General features: G+C 42.7%; 1 protein-coding gene across 1 annotated transcript; it reads right to left on the reverse strand.

Moving 5' to 3' along the window:
- Window positions 1–552: 552 nt before the first annotated feature.
- On the reverse strand, window positions 553–17,057 carry las1l (LAS1 like ribosome biogenesis factor). The gene is made up of 13 exons (XM_061250503.1): window positions 16,736–17,057; window positions 16,051–16,176; window positions 15,304–15,373; window positions 15,004–15,085; window positions 14,499–14,666; window positions 13,206–13,252; window positions 11,310–11,419; window positions 9,227–9,315; window positions 8,706–8,912; window positions 8,334–8,481; window positions 6,627–6,967; window positions 6,352–6,502; window positions 553–953 (listed from the first exon to the last, which is right to left on the reverse strand). Exons 1-13 carry the CDS (start codon window positions 16,879–16,881, stop codon window positions 863–865), a joined length of 1,776 nt encoding a protein of 591 aa, XP_061106487.1. The 5' UTR covers window positions 16,882–17,057; the 3' UTR covers window positions 553–862.
- Between the last annotated feature and the right edge of the window lie 1,971 nt (window positions 17,058–19,028).

Consider the following 19,028-nt stretch of genomic DNA (forward strand, 5'->3'; position numbering starts at 1 on the left):
GTAAGCTACACAGGACCAGGGAAATGTATAGCACTCCCATAGTTCAGTGAGAATACTATGGTGGTATTTTTTGCAAACTTCCCGTAGACGGTATATACTACATACTTTAAAGACACAATAGTTAGGGTACTACCTTCATCAATATATGACAAAAGGTGTAAAGTTATTTCCTAATTTAAACTTGGTTATTTAAAAAGCTGCACTGAGATCTTATCCTCTGCACATTAAAAAGACTAATCAACACTGGTTTAATTTGCTCAGTTTAGACAGCATGTTTTGCATTTAGACAGAAATCTAATTTTCATTCTAGCTATCGTGTGGTAAACTAAAGTCTTTCGTGCAATTAGTTTGTTTCTCAGAATGTTTAACAGTGAATCATCACATATTTTGAGTGTTGATGACAAGAAGTGCTTGGAAGGCATACTGAAATATTAAGATGTTTCCATCTTTACTATGAACTACGTATGAATGTATTGTTGATGCTGAAAATCTTGTCTTGGTGGTTAAAAAGTATTTATTGCATTGTAATTAAAGGACACGCATTGGCATTACTATGTGAAATAACATTTATTACGCAACAATATCTTGGATGAAGCAGTTCAACTGTATGGATTTGTGAATTAACAGCTTCAACAATACAGCGCTATTGTTTTTTTGTTAAAGCACCCTCAATTTTGTTTTTGCTTTTTACATAACCAACCCTCTTGAATTACACAATGTTATGTCACAAAAATATAAACAATGTAGTCACTACTGTAAATGCAAATGAAAGGCATGTGGTCTCAAAGTACGTCTGGATAGCCAAGCGGGACACAAAATGAGCATTTAAAAATGTTGCGCATTCAAGTAACAAAGCTGCCATTTAAAACAACTGTAGGCCAGACTTGAGTTTGCTGAGGTCACTGTGTGTCCAGAGTGGGCCATCTGAACCAGCTCGGTGAGGTCCTGGGGTGCTATAGGAAGGAAGAACAGCTATTAGTTAAAATGAAGAAAACCCGAATAAAATCGCGCTATTCTTCAAACACATCTCCCAGATGCTGCAGGTCAGTGAAAGAAATGACCCATTATTGGGTTACATACTTAAAATGTATATATATATATATATATATTTTTTTTTAATCACATAGCTGTCCATTTTGTTTTTGTCAAGGAGTTGGCCTAAAATGTAAAATCACGACTCTCTTCCACTACCAATGTAACTCTTTTTGTCCCTCTCTGCTTTGCGGTCATAAACCTGCCCCGGGACTTTTTTCCCCCAAAATATTTATTTTTTCTCAACACAATCCCAGAAATACAATCCCCCCAAGCCTTCAAAACCACTTTCTCATCCTTTTCACATAATTGAACAAGCTTTTCATGTCTTCCTCGCTCACAACTCTTGAAGTTCTTACGCAAGAGATTTGCTTTTACTGGTCATTCGGTCTAATACTCCCAACTCCCAGCTGTGAATTCCTTTTAAATTCTAGATATGGCTAGATTTATTTCTACTCAAGCTCATCTGAAAAACTTCTGGTTTCCTTCTGGGACCTCTGCTCTGTCATAAATTATCCAGGTACTGATGATCAACTTTCTCAGATGTTTACATTCTCTGTCTTTCCCTTGATTTTAACCTCACTTTTTTGCCCGGTCATCGACAGTGCACCACTGATTTCAAATGAGAAGGCCTGCAGGTCTTCTCTTCTTCGTCCTAGACCAGTGTTTCTAGGAACATTTCACCACAGCCACAGATTCATCAATAACCAAAACGATAGCGGAGATGCAGGCACATTCGTACTGCCAATAACGTTAAGATGCTTTGTCAATTCACTTACTTATCGTGGGCCTAATTAAACAGGGCGACCTTCCTGGCCACTGTATTCAGAGCTGATTTTCATAAGTGCATAACAAGTTATGCTATTCAGATTTTTAAAATAAATCTCCTGTGACACACCAGGGGAAGTGGCAGTCAGATTTGTTCCCCCAAAGCAGCGCTGTAAAAAAACTTTGCCACTTCCTCGAACATGCTGCAGCTGTCCAGGCTAGTCATTTACTTCTATTTTGAATGCCTTTTTCCATATTCTCCTCAATAAGGAATGCCGAGTCGTGCTCATGCTTTATTGCTTGAGAACAAGAGTAGCGCCATAACACATACCAGACCATGAGGCTGACCCATGCTCTAGATGAGTGCCATAACAGATACCAAACCATCACGCCCAGGCTGTTTCAGCTGAATCCAATTATTAATCAAATTTCGTTCATCGACTGATTGAATGACTAAGGGTGCAATTCCTTTTTCACGTGGGTTATGCAGGTGTTTGATAACTTTTCCATTAAACAAATTTAATTATGTTTAAAATGCGTTTTGTTTTTACTCGTATTCCCGTGATCTGATATTTCATTACAAGATCTGAAACCATCATGTGACAAATATGCAAAAATAGATGAAATCAGAAGGGCGGGAATACTTTCAATTTAATGGTACAGTACCTCCTATCCCAACCCCATGGTAGTTCTTTGCCTACAAAACCAATGAATAATGCCTAAAAGTTTAAAATCCAGACAGGTGCTATAATAAGACAGATATATGTCAAGTGTAGATTATGGTATTTTGATGGTTTAACAAATTGGTGTCAAAACCTACTGGACAGTAGATTGCCAGGAATGTTGGACAGGTTGGACAGTCCTGAAATAAATTAATAAATCTTGTTACACTTTTTAATAACCCAACCCATCCCATCCATTATTCAAAATGATACTTCTTTAGTTATTGTTGCACAACTAGTTTTTTGTCTGAACCATATGCATGTCATTTTCCATTTTAATATCATTCAGCTGAATTTCAGGAAGGTAGCCATCACCTAGTCAAGTCAAACTTCTCTTCTCATCCTCATCTGGTTTCAAACAGGTTACGCAGGAAATCAATAACAAAATCAGACGTAATTATCATTAGCATGTTCAGCCTAGTTCATACAAAAACGGCAATGTTTATAAGAGAACTGCTGAATTTCCCCTCTGCCCTGTGACGGACTGTATGAATATGGGAATCTTTTGTTATGAAAGAGGAACATATGATTTCTCAATTTCTTTAGTTTCAGCTTTTTGTGATGACCGCGGTTCCCATAGTAACAGAATAAATATCGTAGCTGCTTCTCACTCTCTGGAAAGGTATGTCAACTGGGTTTTTTACCCCAGTGGAAACCCATCCGGATGACACCTGTGCCAGCAAATTAACGGACATACAATTATTATAGTTGGGTTTGCATGCATGCTAATGTGGCTTGGTTAAATAATCAGATCAGTCATCATATCATAGGAATGCATGATGACTATGATGGGAAATGCACTCCCCTCCAAAAGTATTGCAACAGCAAGACCAATTCCTTTGTTTTTGCAATACACTGAATACATCTGGCATTCAGATAAAAAGATGAACACGAGACAAGAGCTTTTATTTCCTGGTATTTACACATATCAGACCGCCCAATTTTTAGGTGAGAAAAAGTATTGGAACAGAGAGTATTTAAGTAAATGAAAGTAAAACAATAATATTTGGTAGCATATCCCTTGCTTGCAATAACTGCACCAAGCCAAGCTTGTTTTCCTTGGTCGACCTGTTCAATGTCCGTTGCTCAGTACACCAGCGGTTTCTTTTCTTTTTTTCCCCCAGGACATTCCAAGTTGTTGTACAAGCTATCTCCAATGCTTGTGCAATAGCTCTGATTTCCCAGATTTCCTAAGCTTCAAAATGGCTTGTTTTTCTCCCAAAGACAGCTCTTTGGTCTTCATGCTGGATTATCTTATCTAAGACAAATGCAGCCTTCACAGGCAAAGCCTAAGGCTAAGACCTAGAGTAGACATTCAAAACTATTTATCGTTTAACCAATCAGTTTAACAGGACACATCTGGGCAATAAGAAACACCTGATAACCTTCTAAGTTGATTAACAAACCTAGATAAAAATACCAGGAAATTTGGATCAGTCATCATCTCGTGTACATCTTTTGACCTCAAACTCAATTGTCTTCAGTGTATAGCAAAAACAAAGGAACTGACCTTGCTGTTCCAATACTTTTGGAGGGGACTGTAACTCCAAGCAAGAATCTCACCCAAGCTCAGGTGAATTGTGTTAACTCCAGCAAAACTCATGACTCAATGACACAAGTGAGGAACAAAGCCTATGATAATTGGAGCATCACATGCTGTTATTTTAGATTAGGATAACAGGCAAAGCGACTGCATATGAAGAGATAAACAGTGTAGATTCAGCTATGAAACGTGTGTGGGGGCCATCACAGATTTCAGTCATACTGAAATGTATTTGTGTAGGAATCGTAAAATGAAGATGGAAGCATGTGAAAGTTTGCCTTTGATCCACTGAGTTCATAGAACAGGGACTGAAAATCCAAGCGATTGATAAAACTGCCGGTTTTCTCAGGCTCAAAAGGCATAATACGCATGCAATTTTTAAAAATATGAATAGATAGCTTCCATCATTGCCAATGTTTGGGCAATGGTAAATAAATGTATAATTACCTCATAAATATCTCTTCATTAGCTATTTTTAGCCGTCTGGAGTTTGGGACAGACAGCACAGGAAGTAATGCGGTTTACATATTCACCACAGTCCATGGAAAGTCAATGGATGATGTCACAGACACGACTCATATTTTTTTCTACAGTATATAGTTCAGATGCAACAGCCCTGGGAACCTGGCTGACTTAATCCAAGTCTCATCAGTGTGATTCTAAAGTTACTGTGGCTTCCCAAATGAATTTCCCCTCAGGAAGCTAATCGTACGTGACCCTGTAAAGTCAGCATCCAAGGGGTTACATCTGAAGCCACACTCCAGAGATCCTCAGACATAGAGGCCCACTCAGGGAAGCCCGTGCGGCTGGAAAAAGCTTCTATTGCCTGGTGAGTTTCAGGGGAAACAGCTGCTACTAGCAGCCAGAGCTCAACTTCCCCTTTGCTACCCGCGCGAGTGGAAAGGCGAAGTCACGTGGCGCTAACGCTGGCCGCTCCTGTGGAAGACGTGGGCAGCAGAGAGATCTGCTGATGGGAGTGTGACTGTGAGTCGCGTGGCGCGGGGATTCCGGCGGGGCGGGTGGGAACCCGTCAGAGCGGCGCGGGGGGGTGCCCGGGCGGGTAGCACCACGCTCCATTTCATCACGCCAGGAAAAAAAAACCAGGGAAACATCTCCAAATCCACCAGGGAAATGTCCACGTCACCTCTCGGGAAACGTCCACGTAACCTCTCGGGAAAAAAAGCTGCCACCACTGCAGATCGTAAGTGTTGGAGGTGTGTCGCATGGAAGCAATTTCACCCATTCCGCCCCCCTCCCCCCAGAAAATTTGAAAAAGTAATAATAATAATAATACAGGAACTGGATGTAAGGTGAACTCCTCTCTGATCATTTTACTCAACAGTTGTATACACATTTTAACAGTTAACATGTCTAAAATCTCAATGTTTTTACATTAATGCTAGTTATGTGACCATGAGTTGGCACTCGGGTCTTTATAAAAACAAATTAGTATGTACAGCCAGGCAGCCTAAGTAATTAAGAGTCAATAAGTTCAATAAGAGTTAATAAGCTATATTATGAAGATGTGCCTTTTTAAGAGAGTCTGCTTTTTTTTCTTCCTTTATAATCGGTGATGAAACGCGGGGAACATGCTTTGAGTGTGAATTTTGTCATTTGAATTCATCATCGCAATGTGAATTGAATGGGCAAATCATGGACAAGTTTAAAACTCACATCACAGGAACAAAGGGGTGCCCCTTGTAATCCACTTCCAACCTTCATTACAATGAGTTATAATATCAATTTCTCTCTCAGAATATTCCAAAAGTTTGATGAAGACCAGGCCATTACTCCGGCCTCCTGATTCTGGAGACAGTCCAACCTGAATGTGAAGTTGACAGTTCCTGCAGTCAGGCCGACAAGGAAACGGCTATGCAGTTGGGGTAATAAAGGGGTAATAAACATTAAATCACCTTTTTTTGAGTTCTAAAGCCCAAGCATCCTGTATATTTGAGTACCGAGCCGAGTATCCTGTATATTTGATACATCACACTATATTTGGCATTTTAGTTTAGTATTGTAGTTTGTTCATTGTTACGATTTAGCTAGTTATACTTATTTTCCTAACTTTTCCAATTATAACTTGGTTTTCTAATTGTATTATTTTCACATTTTTGTATTTTTAAATTTCCACAAGCAGGTGAAGTCTGGCGGTTTTCTCATTCATGTGGGTGTGAGTTTCACTTTTGTGGCTGTCAGAGCACCATATTACTCACAAAATAACATTAAGTTCGCTCCTGCAGTTGAATGTTCAAAGAAAACAGTTTGATTGCGGGAGGCACTTACCACGTGTACACACTGTGCTGAGCAGACTTGTCGAGGTCCACGTGCTGGTCGAGCACCGACAGGCTGGCGTAGCTGTCCACCATCAAGCAAGAGGGGTCCTCAGACTGCCCTGGCACCTTCCCCAGGGCAAAGTCCTTCCACTTCACGTTGTCTAGGTAAACAAATGACAAGAAGACCGCAGTAACATCCATGAGAACCACGTGCTGAACCAGCTTCAGCGGTCAGCCTGCCGCCAGACAAACCCCTTCTCCCACGGATGGGTTGTCCCGACTCACCCGTGCACACCTGCCAGGGCGAGCCCCGGAGAGCAGCCGCCCTCTCCGCCAGCGCGTTGGGGCTCAGCTTCTCCTGGAGGTCCTCCGTCACTTCCTCCGAAGAGAGCGGAGGCAGGGGCTTCAGCAGGCGTGGCCCCGCCCCAGGGGACGGGTCTCTGCCGGAACGTTCCGATTCCCGCCGCATCCTCTTGCGCAGGCTTTCCAGGGTGTAGATGGGGTGGTCCCTCTGCCCCCGGTCAGAGGAGGGGCCGGGGTGGCCCCCCTGAGTGTAGATGCTGCACAGGCGGTGGAGTTTCTGCTGGGTGACCTGGGGCAAGGCAGGCTCCATGTCCGCCAGGATCCTGCCGGGACAGACCGCAGCGCTTCCTTCAGATTTCTCAAAGGCACACCAGATTCCATTAGACAGTATGCGTCTCTAAAGGCCCATGCACACTAAGAACTATAATAGCTATAATGTTATACCGACGTGAGCATCCGCACTGCTGAACGATAACGTACTGTAAAGTCTCTTGGCTATGTCATCTGCCATTTTGTATGTGCCACCCTGTAAATTCTGGTAGATTGATTGGCTGTCAGTGTTTCATCGTTCATGCAGCTAGAAAAGTGAACTCGACGATAACGCTCGTCACTGTCCTTGTCGCTAATAGTTGTGGTGCAGAGTTTTTAAAAATTACATATTTATAGTTAGCGTTACAGTTCTCATTCTTGGTGTAGATGGGCCTTAACCAAAGTGTGTTTAAGGGGAAAAGGTTGTACAAGCCTAACCAGCTTCATTCACATGAGGAGACACCAAACACAAATCTGAAGCAGAGGACTGGACCCTACTGCTCTTAACCACTACGCTACAGTACATGACTGGGAGACGCAAAGTCGGTGGTTCTAATCCCGGTGTAGCCACAATAAGATCCGCACAGCCGTTGGGCCCTTGAGCAAGGCACTTAACCCTGCATTGTTCCAGGGGAGGATTGTCTCCTGCTTAGTCTAATCAACTGTACGTCGCTCTGGATAAGAGCGTCTGCCAAATGCCAATAATGTAATGTAATGTAATGTAATTCTCACGCCCTGTAAGGTGACCCATGCACCACAACACCAGAAATGAGAAGCTAGACACAGCCAACAATGCTCAAGCTCAACAAAGCATCAGCATTTGTCCCTATATTTGTCAACCAATAAATCCCTTATCTTGACCAGTGTTCGGCTGAACAGGAAATGCCATGCAGCAGCTAGTTACAGTCAGGGCCGCACCGCATAGGTCTGCATTGCAGCACTTACGGACAATTACTTTCCTCCACACATTGTTCAGCGCTCGCTTCGATAAGACGTTTCAGCCAGCTCACCTCCGGGCCTTAACGGCCTGCCGCTTCGAGAAAACGTCTGAAATGTGGAAATGTGCAGCGAGACGAGCCGCCCTATGACTCATGCCTGCACACGAACTTAAGACGGGGTGACGGCCGCCCCCTTGTCCCCCCACGGGGGATACGGCCCAAGCTGGATAAACATCTCGGGGCTCAATAAGACCGTCTGCGTTACACTGAAATGACACGGGACCCCGCGAGCAAGCACGAGAACGGAGGTTCTCCCGCACGAAAACAGAGATGCTTCTTCCAACCCCCGAGGGTGCGCACGCTTCATTTCTGAGTGCGTATTTTTATTTTTAATAGAAGAGAAATGACACGACACGGCACATGAACAGACAAAAGCACTTACTGCTGGAGAAGGTGTGGCGTGGCCACGCATGGCGCTTGCAGGCAGACTGTTAAAAGCTTTTGCCGTGGCAGTGGGACGGGCTTCATAAACATCTTGTCTTTCAGCCTTTCCTTTCTCTGACTTTTAGTTTCATTTGGATTCCTTTTTCCTATGGATATAAACGGTCAATTAATCGGTCAAACAAACAAACATTCATTCACATAGCGGTTTACTGCAGAATTTGAGACTCAAGCTAGACTTAAACTCATCGGCTCCTAGACCTTATGAGTAGTTGAAGCAAGCTGCATCACATGGCCTGACTGAAGCAGGCATGCCTGACCTCAGAGGTAGTTAGCAGGCCATCGTAAAATTGAGAGGGAACACTTGTCGTACTCGGACTGGCGCAATTCAAGATGTGGGAAATCCATCCAGCGATGTAGGAAGTTCTGTGCTGGGAGATCTCGTCTGACAGCTGGAGCTCGGAGAACAGCTTTTCCACCAGGTCCTGGACAAAGGCCTGGGAGTAGAGCACCCGCAGCAATGGCAGCCAGAACCGCAGAAAGACCAGGGGGACACAGGGGGTGTTGGGGTCGCGTTCGCCTGGAACAACATGGCAACCAGGCACATTTTTTAGCTAATTTTTGGGAGCATTTATGTAACGTACCGTGTTCCAAACACCAAGTTATCTCACCATGTTCAGTGCGACTTTCATGACGAATAACTAAAAAAATTACTCGATTTTTGTGTGTGTGTGTGCGTGTGTTTGAGTGTGTGTATAAACCACATTCCTCAGGAGATAAACTACCATTGGACGGACGTTAGCTTCTGGTGGAATTGGGCGCTTCCCCGAGTTCTGTTCGGAACACAGTGAGTCTATGTTAGCCGTTAATGTGGGAGGGTGGGGCGGGACTCACCATTGGCAGAGTTAATGTCCAGGGACTCCAGCTGCTCCATGGTGGGGACCAAAAATCCATCCGACAGCATCACATCTATCAGAACATCGCTGGGGTGGAGAACAAACAGAAATCATCAAACGGCAGCCCAGATTCCAGTCATAAGCCATCTTATTTCAAACAAGAAAGGGAAGAACACACAAGACAAACTGATGGCACGGACCCAAGAACCACGAATAAAAAGGGATAGGAAAGTTTTACTTCTGCCACCTCAAAAAAAGTGAATATTAACGGCAGTCCAACAGATCACACCGAGGTTCCAGCTGCAGCCCACATCAAGCAGCAGACCACCTTCACTCGGAAAGCCCCGATGTGACGGGAGCTTCCACATCACAAAATGACGCAGACCAAGACTAGAGAAGCTAGCAGCTGGCGAAAGAGCTTGGTTATGATAGGTGCTTTTCTGAAGGCATATTATCAATGTTACTAATAGAAGAGACAGATTATACCCACAGCCTTAATAAACAGAACGTGATATGAAATGACCCGTCCGGTTTAATCACTGGAGCCTCAACGTTCTCGACACCAGGCCGGACTTCCCGTCTCCTCTGTGCCCACCGCCTCGGGGATGAGGGAGGTGGGCTGCGGCTTTTTTCAAAAGCTGAGGTCTGAAGCAACGCCTACACGCAAGACATTCCCCGTGTTTGAGGTCACTGCGGGATTTCAACAGAACGGCGCATTCGTTTCAGCACGATCGAGTGCGCGAGAGAGAGAGAGAGAGAGAGAGAGAGAGAGAGGAGAGTGGAGAGAGAGTGGAGAGAGAGTGGAGAGAGAGTGGAGAGAGTGGAGAGAGTGGAGAGAGAGACGAGAGAGAGACGAGAGAGAGACGAGAGAGAGACGAGAGAGAGACGAGAGAGAGAGGAGAGAGAGACTGGAAAACGTAATGAATTAGAAAGCCAATTTTCATTAGTAGGAAATGTTTCACTGGCTGAATGAACAGAAACAAAACCACGTTCTAAACTTAACACATGAAAGTGCTTTTACGTTCAAGCAACCTTTTTCTCAAAGACAAGGACAATGTACACAGTGGGCCTCGAAAAAAGTGCCAACCGTTCTCCTCACCAGTAACCACAAAAAATGCACATTTACTCCCACAGACTTGCCCACAAGGCACAAAATTAATTTACTGGTACAGATGTGGCAAAGAAAGGGTCTGCTCCTCGTTCACAGCGGTTCCGCTTCGGCAGAACGAATGACTGCAGCGTCTCCTGCTTTGAAAGATGGAGACTCCTCTCGCCTCCTCCAGACGCAAAAAAACCCTGGCGTAATGTAGCTCCGCGTTCCATCACGCGGCCAGCCCTGTCATAATCACTCCTGAAGGTTACATTTGGTGCAAGTGCGTAAGCGTGAGCGCACAGTCTGCGTGGGCGTTAACCACGTCGGGATTCCCCAAAGTGAGCGAGTAGCTGCTCGGAGGCTGCGGAGCGTGGGCGTGTGTGCGCGCGCATGTGTGCTCGCGTTTGTGTGTGTGTGTGTGAGCGCGCATGTGTGCTCGCGTTTGTGTGTGTGTGTGTGTGTGTGTGTGTGTCAGCGCGCATGTGTGCTCGCGTTTGTGTGTGTGTGTGTGTGTGTGTGTGTGTGTGTGTGCTTGCGTTTGTGTTTGTGTGTGTAACGGGCTGAGCTAGGCTAATCGCCTCGTGAGAGGGAATCGCAGAGAAATTACAGCGCAAGCACCGCTGTATCTCACTGTAAACCGTCACCATCCAAAGGGGAGGGACAAAACTGAAGCAATTTCTTTGGAACAAATAAACCAGTAAATCCATTCTTATCACAGCTGTTTGCCAAGTAACACATGATGTGCTATACTTCTTTGAAAATGAAAGCAAATTAAGACACATCACAGATTTCATGGTTTCACATTCAATTTTTTTTTCAGGGTCAATGGTCATTATCAGAAACGTGTGAATTTACACTGAAACCACCAAACTGTTTTTGCTTATGTTTTTTTTTTTTACAACGCATATACACCTTTGTATAAGAGAACCTGCATTAGTTGAGAAATGGCTTGTTGAAAAACTGTTAGCGATGGCAAACAGATGCTAACCTGTATTCCTTTGCAAAGTCTTTGACTTGAATGAGGATCGCGTTCAGGTCTGAGGAAGGACGGAGCCATGGATTCTTGGACTTGTTCTCTTCGTGCTGTCCATCAAAGGCCTTGCAACAGAGCAGGAAGTTCAAGCAACCAATCAAACACATCCATGGAAAAAATATGAAATAGCACATCGACAATGACTGAAGCATCACATTTCGGCACCGTTTGACGGCTTGTGTTCACAAGCTTCATTGTGGCCGAGTGCTTGGCCCTCCTAATCCCGACTTTGCGTTTCACACTTATGAAGACTAATCAGCAAGAAGAATGAAAGACCTACTGGGAGAACCCCAGGTAAATACATGTTCCTGATTCTCTCCAGGTCTTAGTCATCTGTACAACAGAATGGCAACCATTAGCTTACACTGCAGAATAAATTCTACACAAAGAGCATAAGGTACACATTACTGGTTTGTACTTCAACACAGAAATGGTAGTTTCATTGAAACACTACTACACTTGAACATTTTCCGTAATAAAACCGTGGTTCACTTTTCTGGTTCACAATGGAACCATAACAAAAAAATGTACTGCCACCCATCAAAAAAAGGCCCATCACATCATAAGGAAGTGACTCCACAAAATGCTAGTTCCTGTTGTCTGTGCCCATAAGAGGATGAAACACTCCTCTTTATTAAGAGAACGCAGCACAAAGTGGTCCATCACGGTGTCAACAGAACCATAACGCTCCAGAGCTTCACCGTCTGTCCGCAACGCCTTAAGGAATGAACTGGCAAGTGAGAAACTGCAAGACGCACTCCTTAAACAGGGTGCACGCAGGACTTCTACGTAATGCAGTGTAGCTGGGCGTGCATTTCCCTGCCGGCCTGCGTCACTGGAGGGGAAAAAAAAGGAAAGAAAAACAGGACAGCCTCTGAAGAGAAATCTCCTCTTCTCACTCACTCGGCTTCCACTCGCGCTCACCCACACAGCTCAATGGCGTCACCAAGAAGGCTGGGATAACGAGACAACTACAAGTTATAAATATCGCACCCGGCCAAAAAGACACGGCTATTAGAGGGTTACATCAGGCTGCATGACTCTAATTAGGCACCTTTAAAAACTCTATTTGACACAGGCCCTAATTTTGCTGTCATGTGAAATATGGCTAATATTGGTTAGCTCTGCCTAACCAAATAAAGGAAGCTCAGGGCCTTTCCATAAAGACTAGCTCTATAAATGTAGCCACCATCCATAGCATTCCTATGCGCCAATCATGCTTCGTGCTTCCATAAGGAACGGCTATATGAATGTAGATACCGTGCTTAACTTTTCCATATAGAATGGCTGCGTAAACATAGCCACCAATCCTGCTGAATTAAGTTCACCTGAACCTTGGAGGACATGGCTAAAGTCAAAATCTCAGCAAAACTGTTAGAAGCAGGGCCACCAGATGGGGACCGATCAAATACAACTCTGTTGCCTTTTTTCCAAATTGGGCAACCCATAGAGGTGCCAAAGTTACAACTTATCAGAAGCCATGGTTCTCCAGCTCATTAAGTAATACATGCACATAGTACTCCTGATTGTGTCACTGATGAGTTAAAGCCACCATGTACAGATGCACGTCATGTATTTTTAAACACTTGCCATACTAAAAACTATTTACAAAAAAATATATACAAATGCAGTGCTCCCTTTACTGTATTCAAGCACAATTGGAAAGCAGTTTTCTTTCTTCCTTTTCAGCAGCTAAGCACGAGATATAACCATTGTGCTTTTATGACACCTGGTGTTGGATTTATGCATTTTCACCAGGAACCTTAACAGCCAGAGCAACAAAACAAACTGCAGGGAGAGCAGATGATGCAGAAAATGGTTACTGGAAAAATATTTTAAAAGGTCAATTACCTGAAACTGCTCTTTCTCGTAGGAAATCAGCAATTTTCTGGCTTTTTCTGAGAAGGAAAGCAAATAAATATCTTCAATACAGCTGGAATTATAAACCTGCACAGTACTGGTTGAACTGTTGGATTGTGATTTTTATCCATTTGACACTTCCATTTGCCAGTTTCACCAAATGTATAGCTAATACTAATATTAGGTACAATTTATTGGAGCTGTGGCTGGCGCACTTTGAAACACAATGGAGCCAAGTCACAACACTGGGCAAATCCCCAAAAATATCACCAAAAATTAGCATTGTTTTTTCTAATCAATGTCTAGGCAGTTTTCCAAAAAGACACATGGAACCTACATGATATTATGAGTCTTATGAGGTATAAAATATTGCATTTTGCTTAATAAACTAGACAACACCTTGTAACCTGAAAAAAGGTGTTTGCACTTCCCCACCCACCCGTCACCCTCCCCTACCTCTCTGACCCAAACTCCCCCTCCTACTAGCAATCCTCAGACAGCAACAGGGTACATCCATTGATTGAAGTTTTTGTCAAATACCCAATCCCCATCAACAAGACAAACACACACTGAAAATGATGGAAACGGTGTTTCCACCATTTTCCTCAGATATATTTACTCAAACGAGAGATTCCTTGGAACTCCTCCAAAGGAAGTCCTCTATTCGGACGCAGGCATCACAAAATACACTTTTTGTTGGCAAAAAAAAAGAAATCCCATGAACGGTTTTTGCCGGTTGCACAACACACTATGTGTGGATATTGTAAATGCTAGTTTCGTTACGCAGGCGAAAAAGTGCTGTGTTGTTTTATGCAAGCCTATAAAATTATGTCATTAGCTAAAATGTTTACATTTACATTCCCATAGTCAGTTCTTTGATGGTTACAGTTGTAACTCTGTCAGCCTGAACAGTAGTGAAGATAATTTGTCAGTTAAGTTGACGGCATAGGCCAGGGGTCGGCAACCCTGGTCCTGGAGAGCCGCAGGGTGTGCTGGCTTTTGTCATTACTCAGCACTAAATTGATCGATTAAAGCAGTGGATTAGACAGTTAACTCGCCTCACCTGGTTTCTTGGGTCTGAATCAGGGCTACAATTCAAATGTCTCCAGCTGGGTTTAACAATTGACCCAGGACTAATATACTGGGTGAAAATGGATGCAGATTACCACTAGGCCCAGTCCCAATATTCTGGGTATAATAACGGGCAAATTACGGTTATTGTCTGAAAGTGGCCCAGGATAACCTGGATAGACTTTTTCAGTAGCAATAACAGAATAAGCTTACGGTGGGCTTCTCTTTTTCTTTGCCTCACGGTAAACTCATCTTCCTGCCCAAGTTCCTCCTCCTGCTCCTCTTCAGACTCTGACTGGGAGTCCCAGTGTTCAGCAAGTTGGCTACACAGCTGCCTGGACCAGTATTCCTGCTGTAGCCACTCCAGAACAAACTGACATCCTGTAATGACACAAAACAATAGTAATTACCCCGGTGAGATTCTGGGTTTCAAAGGACATGTCCTCCCATAAGAAGGCCATCTGTCTTCTGGAATAAAAGACATGCTTCCGAAGCTTTGTTTTAAATGTATCTTTACATAAATAATTATGACATAGGATGATCTACAGCAAGCTATGTAAATTGCACAACATGAAAGCATTTATGCAGCCAATCAATGTCAGTGCATTGTTGGTGATCAGCTTCCGATGGCCGCACTCCTATATGCAGTCTAGCATTGGGATGAGATGACAAGATGTAAAAACAGAATGTTTTACTCATAAAAGCTTGATCGGTTCACCTTTACGGCACCATTTTAAGGTAGGGAGCCTTCGGTGAGTTATGTCATGTCTGAGGTTGACAATCCACTCAGGAATGTTCAGCTGGAAAAAAAACAAGGCAACTCCTAAGTCACTGCTCACACCAATAAAGCACTTTCCATTAAAGTAACCTCTGATTATCAGATTGACACCATGCTCATAGATAGCAGTATTTCATTGTCACTAATACAAGTGTGAAATGCTCAAAATGTGTCAAGTTTATCATTTCAATGAGTGAAGTAAATTAGTTCAAATGACGTCTTGGTGTTCACACGACCTACCTTATTGGCCAAACGTCTCAGAGGAGTGGCTACTTTCTTCTGTTTACGTTCGGTGATTAAATTAACAAACCTAAAATGTAAGCAGATTGCCACAAACATTTGGATGAGGGGCCAAAGACATCACATCATATGTCTTATAAATGCATACGTGGCTATTTATTTTATAAAATATAAGTAAACAATAATAATACACATAATAAAGTCAAAGGCATTTGGCAAACAGTGGGATGTTTATTCATTTCTTTTTAATTTTGTTTTGGTATTCCCAACCGAAATCTTTTTAAAATATGTTACTTCCATTCATTTTAAAGAGGCCCAGCTGACTGAGCCAAGCCTTTATGTTTAACTATCCTGCAAAAAATGCTCAGTTGTCAGGGGAAAACCACATATATTTTTAGGGTGACCTAGGGTGAACTCCATCTGAGACTGGTGTTCACTGCTGAGAAGAGGAGATGTGACATAAACTTGAATAAGATCTATACACACAAAGAATAAGAGGTTGCATAACCTTTAGCAGCAATAACTGCAACCAGACGAGTCCTATTATTCAATATCGGTCTTCCACAGTGCCGTGGGGGAATATTAGTCCACTCTTCTTTGCAGAACTGCTTTTATTCAGACAAATAGGTAGGTTTTTAAGCATGAAGTGCTCGTGTCATGTTGTGCCATTGTATATGATGTACAAAGAAACAAAACATCAAAATATACTGTTTGTTTTACAGTATAAAGAACGAGGTGAATCCCCACCTTACAAGCGCTGTTCCATAGAGCAGGACCAGATCGTCTGTTTCTAGGTGTCCTGAACGATCAAGTACCTGACATCGCACCAAGTCTGCGGTGCTTTCCACAGCAACAGGAGTACTATTTCCAAACCTTGGGGGGGGGGGCACAATACTTACAGTTTTCAAGTAATACTTTTGCCGAGTCGAATTGCAATGTATCACAGAGACAGTGTGATCGACTTTGTATTATCAAGAACCGTATCACGAATTCTTTATTCTCTCTTTATTTCGTGCCTTTATGACTTCGAGGTTGCCATTCATTATATACCTACCTGATTATTTTATGGTATACATACAGTATAAATAATACTCGTTACAAAGCATACGGACAGGTCGAGTAAGATATTAGGCTAACGTTAGAGCTGATGATGGCAGCCAGATTGTTTGCTATAATAAACAAGATCGTGTCCATTACAAACACCTAGTTAGTACACAACCAGTATCAATGTTAGCTGGATAGCTAGTAGTAGCACTAGTAGTACTAGTAGCAGGCAGATAAACGGTAAATTATGCTTACCGGCAGGAGAAATTAGCTAATCAGCAAATGTGGCTTGCTAGCTATCTAGGTATAAGAACGATAAGCCTAGACGTATCTAGCTATCTAGACGTACATTTCAAATACTTCCAAGTACTGTGATCGCATTGTTTACCTGCCTTTCCACGCCGAGATTCTGTGTAATGCAAATTTCTGTAAAGCACAATCCTTCGAGTACAGATATTCAAGAATTTGGTCCCACTCTGCTTTGTTAATCCATGCAACAACATGGGCAGACTTTTCTAACGATTTTCTTTTCATTCTCAACAAATGTTACCAAACTGAAGCAATGAAGTAATGTATCCAACTACACAGAAATGCTAGGAAGCGATTCTTACAACTGAATCTCAACAATAGCAAGCAAGTTCGATATCCTGCAAATTATGTTAACCACATAACTAACCCACGCCCCGCGATTTGCGGTGCAGCGTTTAATACAGTCCTTTCTACACGATATATTTCAAATAAAGGTTCCGCATGCACCCGAAAGCTGATATCCACGTGTTCGACATGTCATGGCAATGTCATGTACATCCCACTGTGTGGCAGTAAGGACCAAGGGAATAGAGCGTTTGTTGGGCTCCCAAATCTGCTTATACAAAAAGACTCAACCACCTAATGAATTAAACCTGCCACCGAATGGTTGATATCGCTGATAAAAGAATTTCAGAACCTTCACTTTTTATATCAACGTGAGCTTGTGAGGAGAAAATAAAGTTATATTCTCACTTGTGAACACAAAACAGATCTTTGAACATGTGCTACATGCACTGATGACTTCTGGACAGGAGAAGCATATAAATAAGCAAAGACTTATCATGTTGTTCATGTGGACATTCAGTAAAGGGGCTTTATTAAACCCTTTATTTCTTCAAAGTATCTTATTTTAACTGATGCCATGCAAACATTATTGTGGAACAACACCCACAAATAGCAGGTATGCATGAAACACCACCGAGATGTGTGCACAAAACATGAAGCTGTGGCAGGACATCTCCCTGTTCATGTTAGCATAGCTTTACATTGCCTATGAGAATGAATGGGCTGAGAGAGAAGCTGTTGACATTGGACAGTACTAGACAATGTCAGGGGTCTCATATACCTGTGCAGAAGCAACCAATATGTAAACCTCCATTTTAATGGCTTTGAATAAACATAATGCCAGCCACAAAAACTTGAATGTGACTAATAGGAAGACAGCATTGCCTTTGTAAGAACCCCTTTGCTTTTGTACACCAAAAGGTGGAAGTATCTGAGAGGCGAAGGAAACACATTTGGTCTGACCAATGCTACTGGAACCGGGTTAGTTTAATGTTGTTCTCGTTTATCTGACTCCAAAAGATAAGTTCAAACTGCTCCTCTGTTCTAACAGTTCAACAAAAGGAACTGCAAACGTCCGCCCATAGTGTGGCTCTATATGATCCCTATCTATTTGTATAGATGTGGATGTGCCTGTGGCCTGTATAGCCTACAATGATACACTTAGGATCTTGTAACGGCACTGGTGTATAGGCGCGTGACTACAGGGTGCAGGTAACCTAGGTTGTCAATGTCTGTTAGGACTCTAAAAGTGTGCAGTGGTGGAGTCAAGAGGATGTACATGGAAAGGTGCAATATGAATGGCTATACTCGAATGGTGCGCAGGAGGTCGTATTATTGAGTCTCCCTGAACCATTCCACATTCCCCTCTATATACCCAGGGTTTACAGGAAAACAGCTAATCATAAAATAAAGAGTCACAAGATGGCGGTAACAACAATAGTCCTGCTGATGTTATCGCTGTATGCCCAACAAACCTGGTTAGTCTTTGTAACACAGCTGGATGCAGACTCACAGGTAACTTGCATTACCTAAAGACACCAAACACTGTACGTGGAAAACCCATGGTTTATACAGTGCTATTTCAACTCATCAGTTCTGGGAGCATTCCACTGAGGTGGCAGAATTGTGGCAGCACAATGATGGGAGCAATAGTCTTGTATTGACGAGCACTGCCTTTTCATCAAACATTGCTGACCCTGTGTCAACATGGTCAACACAGTCTGTTTCCTTTTGAGGGTCTGCAGAAAGGCACACCTATGTAAGTGCCTTGTGTTGGCACTTGTGAAATTAATATGCATTTATGATTAGATTAGGATAAAATAATGAACAAATATAAATTGCTGAATGGTTTCTTTGAATAATGTATGGACAAAGCTAATGCTATGGTGATAACTACACGTGACATTTTTCAAATGTATTTATGCTGGTCCAGTAAAAATAAAATAATACCTTTAATTTAGCGCATAGGCATTCAAATCACCACTAAACCTAGTTGAATGTTATGCATTAATAATGATTGAAAAATGCCCTGTCTGTGGAACAGTAGCTTTTGAGCTTTTTAACTCATCAGCAATCCAGTACTTACT

Source organism: Conger conger, chromosome 7, assembly GCF_963514075.1.
Source record: "Conger conger chromosome 7, fConCon1.1, whole genome shotgun sequence".
NCBI classification, from domain to species: Eukaryota; Metazoa; Chordata; class Actinopteri; order Anguilliformes; family Congridae; genus Conger; species Conger conger.

Excerpts from the sequence above, each read along its gene's own strand:
- las1l (XM_061250503.1), bottom strand. The coding sequence starts at position 16,881 with ATGAAAAGAAAATCGTTAGAAAAGTCTGCCCATGTTGTTGCATGGATT. Across the intron at positions 13,253-14,498 it reads AAGAAAAAGAGAAGCCCACC|AAAAAGCCAGAAAATTGCTG; the intron begins GTAAGCTTATTC and ends TTTCCTTCTCAG. Across the intron at positions 9,316-11,309 it reads GACTTTGCAAAGGAATACAG|CGATGTTCTGATAGATGTGA; the intron begins GTTAGCATCTGT and ends TCTCCACCCCAG.